This window comes from Syngnathoides biaculeatus, chromosome 1 (assembly GCF_019802595.1).
Source record: "Syngnathoides biaculeatus isolate LvHL_M chromosome 1, ASM1980259v1, whole genome shotgun sequence".
Taxonomy (NCBI): Eukaryota; Metazoa; Chordata; class Actinopteri; order Syngnathiformes; family Syngnathidae; genus Syngnathoides; species Syngnathoides biaculeatus.
The window spans coordinates 2,435,294-2,453,620 of record NC_084640.1 but is presented as its reverse complement, the minus strand read 5'-3'; the positions used below and the strand labels follow the sequence as shown (position 1 = coordinate 2,453,620).

The window sequence follows — 18,327 nt, the reverse complement described above, 5'->3', positions numbered from 1 at the left end:
CAAACCAAAGTATGAACACACTTTTAGCCTCAAGATTTATCCAGAGGTCAGTCTGGGACAAGGGATCCACTTATGGATGACTCAACAAGTAATGTATAAGCATTCATTAATTTTCCAACTTGAAAGTTGTTATTGATGATCGGAGATTTATGCAAAGCATGAAGAAACACATTGAGTGACAGCAACATAAGTAGCCATATGCATTGCAAAATTATTCACATTTGCACTTCCTATGAGGGAAGCTTAAGCTATTCACACGGGTAATTTTGGCCAACGCTGTGGAGAATAGATGTTACAGGGATCTGATAGACTTTATCGATATAACCCAAAATCAGCTTCAATATCATAATTTGGGGATCTGATCAATTAAGTCATTGATCAGCTCCACAAAAGACACTTACTCCGCATCGTGCAGTATACTTGAATCCAAAAGCAATTTCAATTTATTTCTTGTCCCATGTGCAGAAAAACAGCTTGATGCTACCATCCCCATGCTTCACAGTAGGGATGGTGTTCTTGGGATGGAACTCATCATTCGTCTTCCTCCAAACACGGTTATTGGAATTATGACCTAAAAGTTCTATTTTGGTCTCATCTGACCACAAAACTTTCTCTAATGACTTCTCTGTATCATCCAAATGGTCATAGGCAAACTTAAGACTGGACTTGACATGTGCTGGTTTAAACAGAGGAACCTTCCGTGCCATGCATGATTTTAAACCATGACGTCTTAGTGTATTACCAACAGTCACTTTGGAAACGGCATTGTTCCAGCATTAGCAGTGATGTGCACTTTACAAGTTTTTTTCTGTGATGAGAAAGGAGCACAGCCAAGAGCTGATGCTCTCAATTTACCAGTCGATCTACGTTCCCTAACTGTAAACCTAATGTTCTGAGGTGTGGGTTGTGATGAAGATTAAGGGTACAAGTGGTGAAAAGTGGCAAAAGGTTGTCCGACCCTTCCCTTACGCCTGCTACAAGCATGAATGCAAAAGAAGAGATGAACTTTAAGTTCTCAAAATAACCAAATACATACAAATTCAAAACAATATACTTCTTTCACCCAAGACATGGTTAGTCATATTACAAAATATGTTATTAGTGTTCTCTGGACTCCATGCCCTTAAGTGTTGGAACATTCAGACAGCTGCAGAGAAATTGTATTTAGTTACTGCAGTGTGTGTGGTGAAAGTGGGTGGACGACCAGTTAACAGATGTCACATGGATGTCATAACATGCTATAAACACAGAAATGATGGTGTAACCAGATTATAACCTCACACTGACCCAAGTGTCAGAATATCCACCAAATTACTTTAAAAGAATAAAATAGATTATATTCTAAGATAAACAAAATGATATGGAATATTGATTTGGACTTGTACACTATTGACAACCCTCAGTCATAGATTTGATAAGGCAAACAATGATGTACAGTACTGTATCAAGACCACAGAGGGAAAAAAAAGTCTGTTTAAGACAGCGTCACATGGGTTTATAAATACCACAGGGTGACAGTGACCTAATGTTGGCATGGGCGGGTGGTTGATAAGAATGGACTGAATTAAGGATACACAAAAGGAAGAGTTTATCGAAGGGTCATTCAAGAGGACAATTCCTTACAAAAGTTTTAGTTTAAATGTGTAAAGCAAACATTATCTAACACTAAATATCTTTTGGATTTAGTGATACACTATACACTTTCTTTACATTTTAGACAACAGCATTTTCCAACAAAGGAATCCAATGTGCAATTCCCTGGTCAGAGAATTAGAGTAATCACAGGGGGTGGATCTTTTCCATTTCCCACAGTCAATGTGCCACTTGTGCCAAGTGGGAAGGAACGGAAAACAAAAAGGTGATGAAGGCACATACTGAAACGATACATGATACATTGATGATATCACTGCCTCATGTCATGGCCTCAATGTGTGACTTGACTCGCTACAGCAGACCAGGTAAAGTATTGTAATGGAAAGCATTCACAATATGCCACTACTTGGTTTTCATGTTATATTCCTGATCATGAGCCTGACTTAAATGACGATTCCCACATGTATTTCTATAATCACTCTATTGTTAGAAACAAGGCCATCTGGGACTCCATTTATGTGTGCACTACAAAGTGTGTGTCTTGTGTTTGCATTCCTCTGATATAAGTGGATGTGCATGATAATGTGTAGTGCCCCAGTCTTATACCACCACAAGAAATGGAGGTCTTACTTTCCTGGGCCAGTTAAGTCAATCTGTAAGGGAGCTAAAGTTGATTGATATAATCCTCACTAACCACACAGCATTGGGAGATCAGATTATTTTTGGATTAAAGTGTAAATTCACAAATATAGTAGATGCAACCAAATGAATGCACACCAGAGTTTTCTGGAATGATATTAGTAATAGAAGACTGACCTAACTGGACCAAATACCGATGATTGCAAGTACCTGTATTAGTGTCAATCTTAAATCATGGTTTACATGTAAAGACTAAAGATGGTTAAAAATAATGAAAAAATAATAATCTTATTCTCCCTAAGTTTCTTAAAATGTATTTGCTGAAATGTGTTACTTTTTACTAACACCTGTTTATGTACTGTTGTTGGTATGTACTGTTGTTAATTAAATCTTCAAATACTACGCTAGGAACCCTCTGTTCTAAGTACAATGTAAGAACACAATGCTCATATTTTTGGGAAAAAAAACATATAGTACAGCAATATCTAAAGTGTAATCGTGTATTTCTCTGAAGTTCCAATAAACGTTTTGTAATCAACTGTGTAAATGGGGAAAATGTCACAGTGAGGTCTATTAAAATTACACCTACAGCACACTGGTTGTAAATGCCGTCATCTATTTTTTTCAATTGTCAACCAAAATTTGAGGTCTTATTCACTCTTTGAGGATGTGGCAACATATTTCAAGTGAGAAATGTCTTCACTGTAGATCCAAAACGATACCTATATCGATGATATTTGTTTGATTTCATTTAGAGCATTTTATAAAACGTGTAGCACAGTATTGAAATAGTCAGTTTTATTCATTGTGAACTAAACTCTCAAAATGATAGGGCAGTATGTTGAAAAAGATACGACAATAAAGGAGCTTATGATTGCAATATCTGTGCCTCGCAAATCTATTTCTATTTGACAGCATCCCAACAAAAATAAATGTTTCTCATTGGATGTGGATAAATACAAGTCTTTCATCAGTGCTCATAACTAGACTGAACAGTTTACCCTTGTCAGAAAACGACATCTGTTCAAACAGCATGCACCACCTTTGTGTTGGCAAACCTATTTTAACCCACCTCTCCCAAACAACCTCCTTTTATTGTCTCCTCTCTCCTTGTCCTGCTATTTCAAGCAGCCATAACAGTCTCTTCACAGTTTCTTCGCTCCACATCATCACTCAAGATTAGAAAGCAAATGTCCCCATTTCAGAAAGCATGTCGAATGAATGAATGAATGAATGAATGAATAAGACAACAGCCTTTCATCATCCCCTCTTTTCACCTTGAACTTGACTAAAATCTCATATTTGTCTACCTACTACACAGTGAACTCAGCACATGCCCTGTTTAATAACGGTCTGCTCTAGAAGGCCAAAAAAACTCATGAACAATGCATGCACCATTACTGGAGAGTGCAGATGCAAACACAGGACGACCTACCGTTAGCACATGCTTTTCTTGGCTCTGTTTGTCCATTGAGATTCTACCAAAGCCAGCAAGGACGTTAGCTCATTCCTCTTTTCTGACAGTTATCTTGTCGAGACTGCACTCAGTAGGGACACAATCAGATTTTTCTTTTCCCGATTTCTCTACTTGTGTCTTTATACAGCAAGGAAGAGTGAAAGAGCGAAAGAGAGAACGAGAGAGAATGAGAGAGAGAGAGAGAGAGAGAGAGAGAGAGAGAGAGAGAGAGAGAGAGAGAGAGAGAGAGAGAGAGAGAGAGAGCGAGAGAGAAAGGGTCCAAACTGCTTCATAACACAGTGGTCTGCTCTACTCTGCCCGCTCTTTGCTCGGCAGCCAATCCTACCGTGGCACCATTAATATTTTATTCGCCCCGGCCAAGAGCTAAAAAAACGCACACACACAGCAACACATGGACGACATACGGACACGTTCGGAGGGCATACAAATGTTTACCCGCAGAGGTATTCAGGTCACAAATGAAAACCAATCTCCCCACACAGATAAAAGGAAACAGGCACACATTTTGGCAATCTGGAAGCTAGGAGTGTATTCATTAAGATTCCAAAAAAACAATATTGACATTTCACTGATAATTAAAAAGTTGTCTTTGTTTGAGGTTAGAATATTTTCTTCTTTTTGGGGAGAAGGAGGGGAACAATGTGGACATGACAAGCAATGATAATAGAGGATTCTCTGGAGATCATTATGGATGCTTTAATGAAAACACCATATGGATATGCAGTGTTCCCTCACTTCAACAGGGTTCAATTTATGCAGCCTCATTATTACACGGATTGCCATCATCCTTCGTTTTTCCCGATTTTTTGGCACCAGACCCATGCGCAAAAAGTGAAAAACTGTGAAGTAGAGGTCAATGGCTTTTTTTTTTTTTTTTTTTTTTTTTCCTGCTTCATAGTTCCTTGTCGTCTTGCTGGGGTTGGCACATTACACCCTATCAATGCGGCTTCCCGCTTCAGGACTGTACTAATGTACGATGCCGTTTTTTTTTTTTTTTGCTTCACTGGTTCATGTTGTCGTGCTGGGGCTGGTGCATTAGTACATAGTGATTTGGATTTTTTTTTTTTTTGGGGGGGGGGCAGAAATCCGCGATGCACTGATGCACACCACGATGATGTAGGCACATTTTGGACTGAAGTCTAATGAATGCAGCTGAATAAGCTAAGTCAAATTTGTTTGAAGTCGCAAAAAGACAACACCACTTACAACCTCAACGTGACAAAATTCATTTTAAACACAATCATCCCACTCAAGTTCTTCAGTGTCACAAACAGGGCAAGAGGTAGGACCCAAATGCAAGACTCCAAGGCAAGGACGTGGTTTAAACGGAGGATTAGTACCAGGCTTCGGTCAGTATGCATAAAGTAGCTTCAAAAGGAGACAATACAGAAACGCGTGGCGAAAAGGCAACGGCCAAAAAACATGAATCAAGGTCGGATTACGTCAGGCAAAAAACATGGAACATGGAAACAAGACATGACTATAGTGGCACAGGAACGCTGGGATGTGACAACGAGGCACATCAAACACACACAACAAGCTTGTGTACTCATGCAACGAACTGGCAAACTAAGACATGACACACAAGGCTTAAACAAGGCGCATGTGGAGAGGCTGCTGCCAGGAGCGCCAGGCATTGGCATGACCACGCCCCCGACAAGCTGGGAACAAAAAACACGGTGGGAAATTTCCCATTTCATGTCAGCTGGCAATTATGGAACTCGTTGCTCAACAATGCAAATACAAGTGACAGCGTACAATAGAAGATACATGTGCTCAAATGACATAAAGTATAGAGTTACTTACTATTGGAATAGATGTAGCCCTTGAACATATTGACAAAGGCTGCAGACTTTGGAAACGTAGTACAAATATTGAATCATAGGTTGTTTTGATCTACCGTACCTATTGTAGCCTGGTCACTCTAAATACCGGGGCAGCTGGCGGGCCCCACGGAGTTTCGGCGCACCATACACAAAGTGCGTGGCTTCAGTTCTCAGACATAATTGAAGGTGGCATGTTTGTTTATAAGAATATTCTCGCACAGAAGAATAAAAGAGCACCAACGACCCATAGCTATGTCTTTTACTAGGAAGACACCTGCACCAAGGACGCTACACCAGAGTTCCAATTAATAATTTCATGTGTGTCTAACCTCATAGATTGATCATTGAAAATTACATTTGTTATTTCTAAAAAGTAATATTTTTCATTTCATAGGAAAATGCTAGTACCCGGTGTTGGATAAAGCGGAAGAAAATGGATGGAGGGATGTTTATATATTTATTTCTCAAATAAATGGTTTGGCCCCAAAGAGGTTTTGATCTTTGGTTTAATTCTGGAAAATAGTTGTGTACTTATTGTTAAATCTATGAAGTTTTGAACTTTGAGACTGTTTAAACAAGATAAATGTGAAAAAATGCTAACGCCTGTCTTAGAAAAGTTTATAATGTATGTAGTTATAGAAAGCCTTAAAACATAGAAGTAAAGCCCCAAAAACTGTATAAGAAAAAATATATTCTAAATGAAAAAAATTGTAAATTAAAAAAAAAAACTCACCTGTACATAAAAAACATGCACTGTAGATGAAAAAGCATCCTGTCAATAATATATATATATATATATATATATATATATATATATATATATATAAAATGAAACTTTTTTTTTTTTTTTTTTTTTAAATGGGGGGAATCAACTTCTATGCGGATATCACTTAACGCGGGTATTTTTTTTTTTTTTAAAAGAAACCCCACATTAAATGAGGGAACTCTGTAATAGATTTAGCTGTTATATTTAGTTCTATAACTAGTTTAAAGAGATTACCTATAGTTTATGTGCATTGCTCTGTACCGTTTAATAGTGCACCGTACAGTTCTTACGTTTACTACTGCGCAGTATTAGTCTTGTGCCACAGTGAGGGCACATGCCATCATCGCACCCTTTATGTTTGCATTCTTCCTGTCTATCAGCAGTTTTTTTAATGGCCGTTTGGCTCTGTGAAACTGAGGGCACAGATCCTTCATAAATACAAAACATTAAGCTACCACAACTTAACAACTGGTTAGAAAGCAATGAACAGGTAAAGCCAAACTAGAAACAGCACTACCTGCCACGCAAAATCGTGAATGTATGAACAGATACTGCAGCCTGACTGTTGCCATCAGAAAAACTGAACTATATGGTGGCGTTTTAGGTCACATTAACATTTCATTAACTTAACTTTCATACAATTGTAAAAAAAAATCATTTTGTAATAAGCCTGTCGAGAGAGAAGGTAGAAGGATGCCAGTCACCTCATTTAAAGACTAAATACTACATCTACCTCGTGTTACAGTCCATTCTTCCCTTATTAATAACTAATCCATACAAGAAAGTTGTTTTTTCTTTAATTGTATGGATATGGCGGTTGGCCAGGTCCTTAGAGATGTAAAGAGAGCATATTGTGAAAAATTTACTTTGTATTCTGTTTACAAATAGTTGTGCCTCTGGGGGGCATTCCATTTGAAATTAAACAAGTAAAGTAATTAACATAACAACCCACACACTAAGTCTCATAGCCAATCACTTGGCAGCTTGCCTGGTAGGAGTTTCAGATTGAAAGAACTACTTGGAAGTCAAAGCAACTCAAGAGAGCTACAGTGTTTAACAGCATTACTTTTTCATGTTATCACAATTTACTCAGGTGTCTATGTACATCTACATCATTAAATTGAATGACAAGTGTAATTTGGCATCTTGGTGAAAACAAGCTGCCACCATAAGTGACAAAGCAATATAATCTCTATTAAGGCTGTTTGCTGCTTTAAGTGTGGTCAGATAGTGTTCTCACAGGATTACCTTCTGTGAAACAACATTTTTAGTACTTGATTACTCCATGAAGAATTGCAGTAGTAGGTGAATATGTCATACACAAAATGAACTCAAAGGTCACTCATCTGTTTTCCATATTATTGACTCTGCCTCCACCAGTAGAAAACAAAAAAAAATATCAGCAATGGCAGGTGACGGTTATATGAGGCACAGTTTTTTTTATTCTAATGAAACTCATGCTGGCCATATAGTACCAAGTAGACAGAACATAGATAAATATATTTCCATGCTACTGCTATGAGGCAATAATTTTCCTCTCTACCACCCGACACTTGTCTGGGGGCTTCACAAAAAAGCTATTCAATTTCAAATGTTGTGGAGTTAATCCCTGAGTCAAGAAGGACAAATCTCACCCAATATGTTCACATCTCATATTGCATTATGTAAAAAAAATTATGACAGTCAGACCTCTAGATTTTTGGATGATCTTTTTTTTTTAAGGCAGATTTTTCATGAGCATGTTTACACAAAGCATTAAACAGGTTATCAATTTACTCCACCATACCCAAACAAACCAATAAGGTAGCAGAGAACAAATATGAGGGCCGGTTGTCTACCATGGACAAAAGACATAAAATAAATGTACTTTCTTATACTTCTTTAAAAGTGGAGTCAAAAATTATTACAGGTTCAGAACCACTGCTGTTCATTATTTCACTTTATAGGACTTTTCTACCTTCAAGCCAAGTACTCAAAGGACTTACAGTCTCCAAATCAAAACAAGACATTTCGTGCAATTAGTTCACAATTTAAATTGGGTGGTGAAGTGAACAGCTCCAAAGATAATACCACAAATTACTCATCAAAGGAAGCAATACTTCGTACTCAACACTCAGTTGTGCTTCCTCTTACAAAGCTTAAACATTTGTTTCATGCATAACATGTTTCAGATGTCATTGTTTTTGCCATAAATTAGCCCTCAGTATGGCTCCCATGAAAGGCTCAAGTGATCCTGAACATGTGATGGGTAGAGAAACTCGGTGTGTAGCGGAAGTGTGAAATTGCTTGCTCAAAGCCAGATTTTCAGAAATAGATTAGTTAAAAGATTTATTTGATTGTTTCTCTTCACACTTGATGGTTGGACATCCTCTCGAAATACCCAACTATTTGCATACAACCAATAAAAAGCAAAATTTCCATCGTGGATATGTTGATTAAATAGCTTAAACATGTAACAGCGAGACCACAGATGTCAAACTCAAGGCCCAGGGACCAGAATTGGCCCACCACATGACTTTATGTGGCCCGCGGAACCAAATCTAGAGTGAAAATTTTCATTATTCCTGCCAAATCTGTACCAAAATTTAAAGAAAGGCATTATCATAAATGATGAAGTTGAGATATTACAAGCATTTTTGTTCTTCTTTTCCTTTCGGCTTGTCCCGTGAGGGGTTGCCACAGTGTGTCATCTTTTTCCATCCAAGCCTATCTCATGCATCTTCTTCTCTAACACCCACTCTCCTCATGTCCTCCCTCACAACATCCATCAACCTTTTGTTTGGTCTTCCTCTCGCTCTTTTGCCTGCCAGCTCCATCCTCAGCACCCTTCTACCAATATACTCACTCTCTCGCCTCTGAACATGTCCAAACCATCTAAGTCTGCTCTCTTTAATCTTTTCTCCAAAATATCCAATTTTGGCTGTTCCTCTAATGAGCTAATTTTTAATCCTATCCAACCTGTTCACTCCAAGTGAGAACCTCAGCATCTTCATTTCTGCTACCTCCAGTTCTGCTTCCCTTTATCCCAGTGGAGATTCTTCTGTTGCATAGAACACCAGACACCTTCCGCCAACTGTTTCACCCCACTTGGATTAGAAGCATTTTTGTTACCAATTGAAAAACAATTGCCCTTGATTTCTGATTCCAAAACTAGTACATAAATTGATGTAAATATAATGAGACGATTAAATATTTTTATTGTTTCACAGTCACAACAGCCCTCTGAGGGAAGCCGGAACTACAATGCGGCCCGCGAGAAAAATTAGTTTGACACTCCTGAGCTAGACCATGGTGTATTTAAGACGTAAATTTTCTTGTCTTAATTCAGCCAGAGAATTTTCCGCAGCATAACATTAACTATTATTATTATAGTATTGACTCTGTACACAACAACAAAACCACTGACTTGACTTCTGTAACTGCGGAAAGACGTAGGCAGTGATCAAGCAAGTGTTTTTCAATGAGCAGCTAAGGGGTCATGTTTCCTCACCAGTAAACTCATGCTTATACATGTACAAGGAAGTACCTCAACCAACAGACAGACTAGCATACACAAACATAGCAGTAGGGAACCTTACACCAACATTTATATCTGTCAGTTAGGCATTGTAAACTTAGCACTGCAACCGATTTCTTTTTAGGATTTGTTCGGACAGCTCTGGAGTTTGACAGTCATGATCCCACCTGTCACTAATGCTTTACTCCTGGCTGGGACAGGTTTCTGGGATTCTGTTCCCATACAGTCTGCCCACATGAAGTGATGTTGACTATATTTTTCGAATTCTATTTCAGTGCTGATTGCTTGAATCAAGCAAGTCAAAATCTAACTACAATTAAGTATTTCATACATGAAATGTGGTCCACCACAGAAATATTGTCTTTGTAAAATTGCATTTTTAAGCCAATCAGAAGCTTGTCAATTGCTACTAACTGTGTTGTTAACGAGAACACAGAATTTGTTTTTCATGTTAGAAGATCGATTCCCATTTTATTAAACGTAGAGTACATTTACCTTAACAAATGATTCAACCAAACGCTTGAACAAGTTTTTAAAAGGTTAATATCAAACCTGGACGAGCTCATGCCCACCTAGCCCATTAGCTAGGAAGTTGTAACAAAACCTCCTTAAAACAACAACAAAACTCCAATAAAAAGCATTTCCTCAGAACGCGTTCTTCTGAAAAGCACGCACTCGCACACCAAGTCAAATTACTTCTTAACGCCGTGCCACGTGTCAGAATAAGAAAGCCGGCCGGCTAACAATAGCAGCTGCCGGAGTGAGTCCCGTTGAAGCATCTCTTGTGCTTCGCTGGGTGCCTGGCAAACACAACGTAAAGACGGACAAAGACACAAACGGGCGAAATGGCTAGTGAGCGTTTTTCGGTGGGGTGCGGGTACATACTGTTCTCATGAAGGGCCGCGTTTGTTCCGATGATTCATCCATCGTACTCCCCGCTAGACCTTTGGATTTTTTTTTCTTTTGCCGGTCGCGTAGCGTAGAGGAAACCGGCGAGACTGACACTTGAGTGAACACTATCGCACTGGCTGGGCGGTGTGCGATTGTCGATGACGTAGAAAGGCCGCGCCTCCGCAATGCTTGACAACAAAGGTTGGCCAATAACATTTCGGCATACAGATTTCAAACTAATCAAACTGCAAGACGTCACTCCGTAGTTGGATTTTGGTTCGCTGCACAACGGCGAAGCGGGCTATTTGTGTTAAACTTACGTAAACCAAACTAATCATGATTAATAGATGTTATTTCAATTCAATCTCAGTTAGCATGCACTATCTCAGACAGGGGCGTGCATAGATAGACCCTTAGTGGTGTTCCAGCACCACGCACTTTAAACCAGGAGAAAAACTTTGAAGCCCCTTTGATTTCTTCATTGATGAAACAATGCTACCTCGGTATTAACTTTGAGTTCTTGTCAGAATTGTGCCCTTTGATGATCCACACAGGCCTTTCTAAGTAGGTTTGACTGTGTTTACAAAAATTAATCTTCTTTTCCTTTCGGCTTGTCCCGTTAGGGCTCGCCACAGCGTGTCATCTTTTGCCATCTTAGCCTATCTCCTGCATCACCCGGGCCACGACCGATCCGGTAAGGGATTCTTTAGATGAACGCTCATATTTGTTTGGCACAGTTTTTACGCCGGATGCCCTTGCTGACGCAACCCTCTGCATTTATCCAGGCTTGGGACCGGCCTACAGATTGCACTGGTTTGTGGCCCCATAGGGCTGCATTGTTTACAGAAATTAATACATAAAGACAATAAATGATAAAAGTTAGCGGCTGTCTATCTCCATGTCTGGCAACCAGTTCAGGGTGTACCCTGCCTCCTGCCCGTTGACAACTGGGATAGGCTCCAGCACTCCCCGTGACCCTCGTGAGGATAAGGGGCAAAAGAAAACGGATGGATGGAGTAAGAGGCGGCATGGAGGAACAACTGGTTAGAGTGTTGGGCAAATGGTTCAAATCCTGATCCCGCCTGTGTGAAGTTTGCATGTTTTCTCTGAGCCTGCTTGGGTTTTCTTCAGGCACCCCGATTTCCTCCCACAACCTAAAAACATGTTAATTGGAGACTCTAAATTGCCGCTAGGTGTGATTGAGAGTACTGACCCTAACCCTAACTGTTGTCTGTCTGCATGTGTCCTGGATTGGCTGGCAACCAGCTCTGAGAGTACCCTGCTTCCTGCCCGATGACAGCTGGGATTGGCTTCAGCACTCCTGTGACCCTCGTGAGGATAAGCAGCTCAAAAAATGGATGGATCAAAGTAAGTAAATAATTTAAAAAGGGAAATAAATCTACTGGGGTTTTTTTTTGTTAATTGTGTGACTCATTTTGGGGAGGGGGGAGCTTTAACACCTGGCCCCAAAATGTTTGCACGTGCCTGAGGTAAGCTATATTATTTCACAATAAGTATTTGAATTCCCCCAATGTACATGCATGGTAAATCTGTTAACTCACCCTTTGCATTTCTTCAAAATCTACAGGATTGGTAGAAGGGTGCTGAGGATAGGGCTGCCAGGCAAAAGAGCGAGAGAAGATTGATGGCTGTTATGAGTAAAGACATGAGGGTGTTCGAGAGCAAGATTCAGGAGAAAGGCTTAAATGGAAATAGGTGACACGGTGTAGCGACCCTGAACGGGACAAATAATATATATATATATATATATATATCGATAGATCTTCTTCTTCTTTTCCTTTCGGCTTGTCCCGTGAGGGGTCGCCACAGCATGTCATCTTTTGCCATCTTAGCCTATCTCCTGCATCTTCCTCTCTAACCCCAACTGCCCTCATGTCTTCCCTCACCACATCCATAAACCTTCTCTTTGGTCTTCCTCTCGCTCTTTTGCCTGGCAGCTCCATCCTCAGCACCCTACCACCAATATACTCACTCTCTCGCCTCTGAACATGTCCAAACCATCGAAGTCTGCTCTCTCGAATCTTGTCTCCAAAACATCCAGCTTTGGCTGTCCCTCTAATGAGCTCTTTTCTAATCCTATCCAAACTGGCCACTCCGAGCGAGAACCTCAACATCTTCATTTCTGGTACCTCCAGTTCTGCTTCCTGTTGTTTCTTCAGTGCCACCGTCTCTAATCCGTACATCATGGCCGGCCTCACCACTGTTTTGTAAACTTTGCCCTTCATCCTAGCAGAGACTCTTCTGTCACACAACACACCAGACACCTTTCGCCAGCTGTTCCAACCTGCTTGGACCTGTTTCTTCACTTCCTTACCACACTCACCATTGCTCTCGATTGTTGACCCTAAATATTTCAAGTTGTCCACCCGTGCTATCTCTTCTCCCTGTAGCCTCACTCTTCCCCCTCCACCTTTCTCATTCACGCACATATATTCTGTTTTACTTCAGCTAATCTTCATTCCTCTCCTTTCCAGTGCATGTCTCCATCTTTCTAATTGTTCCTCTGCACGGTCCCTGCTTTCACAATCATCATCTGCGAACATCATGGTCCAAGGGGATTCCAGTCTAACCTCATCTGTCAGCCTATCCATTACCACTGCAAACAGGAAGGGGCTCAGAGCTGATCCCTGATGCAGTCCCACCTCCACCTTAAATTCTTCTGTCACACCTAAGGCACACCTCACCATTGTTCTGCTGCCATCATACATGTCCTCTACGATTTTAACATACTCCTCTGCCACACCAGACTTACACATGCAGTACCACAGTTCCTCTCTTGGTACTCTGTCATAGGCTTTCTCTAGATCCACAAAGACACAATGTAGCTCCTTCTGACCTTCTCTGTACTTTTCCACTAGCAACCTCAAAGCAAATAATGCATCTGTGGTACTCGTTCTCGGCATGAAACCATACTGTTGCTCGCAGATACTTACTTCTGTCCTGAGTCTAGCCTCCACTACTCTTTCCCATAACTTCATTGTGTGGCTCATTAACTTTATTCCTCTATAATTCCCACAGCTCTGAACATCCCCTTTGTTCTTAAAAATGGGAACTAGAACAGTTTTCCTCTATTCTTCAGGCATCTTTTCGCCCGCTAGTATTCTGTTGAAAAAGAGGGTCAAAAACTCCACAGCTATCTCTCCAAATTGCTTCCATACCTCCACTAGTTTGTCATCAGGACAAACTGCCTTTCCATTTTTCATCCTTTGTAGTGCCTTTCTGACTTCCCCTTAGTAATCATTGCCACTTCCTGGTCCTTCACACTTGCCTCTTCAACTCTTCCTTCTCTCTCATTTTTTTTTATTCATCAACTTCTCAAAGTATTCTTTCCATCTATTTAGCACACTACTGGCACCAGTCAACACATTTCCATCTCTATCCTTAATCACCCTTACCTGCTGCACATCCTTCCCATCTCTATCCCTCTGTCTGGCCAACCTGTAGAGATCCTTTTCGCCTTCTTTCATGTCCAACCTGGTGTACATGTCTTCATATGCCTCTTGTTTAGCCTTTGCCACCTCTACCTTTGCCCTACATCGCATCTCGATGTACTCCTTTCGCCTCTCCTCAGTCCTCTCAGTGTCCCACTTCTTCTTCGCTAATCTCTTTCCTTGTATGACTCCCTGTATTTTGGGGTTCCACCACCAAGTCTCCTTCTCCCCTTTCCTACCAAAAGACACACCAAGTACTCTCCTGCCTGTCTCTCTAATTACCTTGCCTGTCATAGTCCAGTCTTCCGGGAGCTTCTGGTGTCCATCGAGAGCCTGTCTCACCTCTTTCTGAAAGGCCGCACAACACTACAATCCTTTAAAATAACCCCTACTCAATTTCTCTTTCCATCTACTCTGTGGTAGAATAATTTAAACCCCGCTCCTAAACTTCTAGCCTTAGTACCTCTCCACCTGCTCTCTTGGATGCACAGAATATCAACCTTTCTCCTAATCGTCATGTCAACCAACTCCTGAGCTTTTCCTGTCATAGTCCCAACATTCAAAGTCCCTACACTCAGTTGTAGGCTCTGTGCATTCCTCTTTTTCTTCTGACGATGGATCCGGTTTCCTCCTCTTCTTTGTCTTCGACCCACAGTAGCTGAATTTCCACCGACGCCCTGCAGGTTAGCGGGCGTTGTTAACCCGGGCCACGACACACAAGGTGAACGCCTGGTTTGGGGGGCTGCCTCACATTTCTATAGACCGGGCTTTGATTCCCAGATGGATGCATAGCACCTTTTGCAAGACGCTGTGGCCAAAACGACTGAAACCAATTTTGAATTGTTCTAACTCACTTTCACCAGTAGATGACAGTGCTGTATCAACAGCGGTTTTGCCTTCACAGCGGGCAGTTCTCAAAAACAGAGTTTTAAGTCTTTGTGCCTGATAATTTATTGCTCAATCACTACTGTAACTAAATGTACCATAGGAGATTTTCACACTTTGTTTTTAATGCTAATATAAGGATCTAGTTCACTTTGGCAATTAAAGCTTAATTATGAATAGGTCATCTTTACATTGGCTTTGTGGCTCACACTTACACCTAGAACCCCCACCAAGATCGTCGCAACAGTTTCACTCATGTGTATTGTTACATTATTTTATGCTAATATAATATATACCGGCAGCACTGTGGTACAGCTGTAGAGCAATGGCCTCACAGTTCTGAGAACCGGGGTTAAAATGCTCCTTGTGTGGAGTTTTCATGTTTTCCCCGTTTTCTTCGGGCACTCTGGTTTCCTCTCACATCTCCTAACCATGCATTAATTGGAGACTCTAAATAACCCCTAGGTGTGATTGTGCATGCTGCTGTTGTCTGTCTCTATGTCCCCTGCGATTGTCACGTCCCATCGGAAACGAGAGTAGGACCCAAATGCAGGAACTCGGAAGATGCAAGGTAGTTCAAGAAGAGACACGTTTATTATATGCAGACGTCGGGGATCGAGCAGGCAGACAGGTGCAGCAGCGGTAGTTGGGACGTCGAGCGACGAGAACAGATGAGCGGACAGGCAGGAGTCGGTACACGGGAAAACAATCAATGCAGGCAGAAGTATCAAACGAGTCAGGCTTACAAGGTTGGTCGGAGAACGGACGAAGGTCGGTACACACAGGTTCGATCAGGGATACCGGAGCACACGAATGGAACATGAAGATCATTACGAACTGGCGCCGGCCAGTTGTCATCGCGGTCATATAAATCCATAGCATGATCAGGCTGCATGAGGCGCAGGTGTACACCTTCCAATCAGCGCACCTGCGCGGACACCCGCACAGCTCGTGCTGAAGCGGCAGGATCATGACAGCGATTGGCTGGCAACCAGTTGAGGGTGTACTCCGTCTCCTACCCCTCGTTGGCTAGGATAGGGTCCAGCACTCCCGTGACCCTTGTGAGGATAAGAGGCTCAGAAAATATATGGATGGATAATATATACTGTATATTGTAGACTAAAGTCAATTTGAATAACCTAAAAAAATAGAGCTTATTTTTCACTCGCCTGTCAACATCTGACATAATCACTTCATAGCTCAGAAATAGAACTGAAAAGGTGGGAAATCAAACTCTCGCCTCCTAATTGTACCCTGAATCTTAAAGATAGTGAGAGCCTATTAGCACACAAGGAAGAAGTGTACTCTTTACCACCCAGGACGCATCCATCTAAATAATGCAGCTGACAGATGAGTCAGAATTTAGACACGCGGAAGAAGCACCGTTGTTGGCATCCACCTGTGAAGTGTATTAAACAAACGCACATTCATTGTGAAGTGTTGTGATGATTGCCCAAATAGATTTCTCTATCAATCCTTCAGGACGTTCAAACAAGGCAGAAACTTTCTGTGGTAAATGAGTACTGTCCTTAAATGTTCACCTATTTTCTGAACCACATAACCAGTTTAGGATCACTAATAAACATCACGGTGAGCATATCCAATGTAGATTAAACCTACAATGATAGACAGTCAGGGTGAATGTAAATGGCGCATTGACCAGTAATTGAATAAAATAAAAAAACAAATTTGGGTATTTGTGTCTGGATTACGTCATCAACACTATACATAAATTCTGGAAATACATGCGTAAATAACTGTTGAGCTTTGGGGTATGTCAACCAAACTTTGTAACAAACATGATATTAAGACATCTGGAAATCATTTTATATTGTTAAAAAAAACACCAGCAAAAAACAAGAAGATAATAATTTTGTTTCATTTAAAATGATTATATGCCATTTCAATCTGTTCTACTCAATTGCAAAATAAGTCTTTATTGTGCTATATTTTGTCCTGTAAGCTTCTGAGCCGCTCTGTCACAAAGGGCTCACGTCAAGTTGTTTCGTCCCAAGTGGCGATGTCTTCTCAGGGTACCAAGAGAGGAAAGAAGGGACAGGGAAATCTTCAAATCTGTTGGAGCTTCCCAAAGTGCCATTGCCATTGATTTTGATTCATATGTTTTCCACTCGGCTGCTTCTTTGTGTCCTACCCCAAACATCACTCTTATGGGGTCTTGCGGAAAGCCGACTGCCCCTTGAATCCAGTTAGACTCCTGAGGGACACTCAAGGCGAGTGGGCCAGGAGTGGTCCAAGACCTGCATGGTGTATCCAAATCAGCACAGAGTTGAGTAGATGGTGGGAGGGGTTGTTGGGATGATAAATGGTGGTGTCAGAAGGGATGGGGTGGGGTGGTTCAGTGTGTTCAAATGTGCCCCACCGGCCTCCAGAGGGACCACAGAGGTTTGAAATCAATGTGCCGTTAAGTGCAGCTCAGCCACGGGATACTCTCCACAATATTAGGCATGCACCAGTAAATCAAGGCCCACCCCGAACAGTACACAAAAGCTCCCCTGCAACCCCAGTTCCTGTCACCTCAGTGCGCTCTGCCAACACTCAACACCTTCCTCCAAACATTTGTGGCCCTGCTAACTTGAGACTCATCTCACACCGTGGTCTCACTCTAACAGACCTGTGAGCATTATATCCTTTCAATAGGCACCCTCTCTAACATCCACCAATAATGAGACAGTTTCACTGCAGATAAAGTGAGACTCCAGCCAGTGTGTCATGTAGCTTGCAAAAACACCTGAAGTGATCTAAACTATGAGAGAAATCAATGACCCAAACATGCATGTACAGTGGCTATGCATAAACACTCGAACCAGTCACACCATTAGATGCATCAGCATAATTGAATTAAGTCCAATAGAAGAGCTTTATATTAAAAAGAAGACAAGTCTCTATAATAAAATAATAATACCCTGTTTAGATAGACATCGTCATAATGGTAATAACTGAATACCACTTTTTTTGGTTTTGATCACACAGAACTGCCTCATATATTTCCTGCAGCTAATGTAGTCAATATACACATTGGAAACACCTCTTGTATTGCATTGCAATTGTGTAGAAATAATTGCCACTGATCGCCACGGTTCCAGTCTCGTGTCTCTCCTGGTCACTGCTCAGAGAGATGTCTAAAAATGTCGACCCAATCACAAATGTGCCCGTGGCTAAATTTAGTCTGTGAGAGCAGTAATAGCGTGTGACTGAATGTGGGGAAGAAGCCTAAGGACGTCATCTGTATTAGAATGTCAAAATCCCTTTTTGGCCACACT

At 41.1% G+C, this 18,327-nt stretch overlaps 1 protein-coding gene across 5 annotated transcripts in view; it reads right to left on the bottom strand.

Annotated features, from left to right (window-relative positions):
* LOC133502101 (sodium bicarbonate cotransporter 3-like) overlaps window positions 1-15,823 on the bottom strand; it is a 53,826-nt gene extending 38,003 nt beyond the window's left edge. For 4 of the 5 annotated variants that reach the window (XM_061822876.1, XM_061822545.1, XM_061822710.1 and 1 more), the window contains exon 1: window positions 10,704-10,903. In XM_061822876.1, the coding sequence (XP_061678860.1) occupies window positions 10,704-10,745 (42 nt within the window). In that variant the 5' untranslated portion in view covers window positions 10,746-10,903. Of the gene's footprint in view, window positions 1-10,703; window positions 10,904-15,792 lie in introns of those variants that run through there. The other variant, XM_061822791.1, reaches the window with a different exon arrangement.
* Between the last annotated feature and the right edge of the window lie 2,504 nt (window positions 15,824-18,327).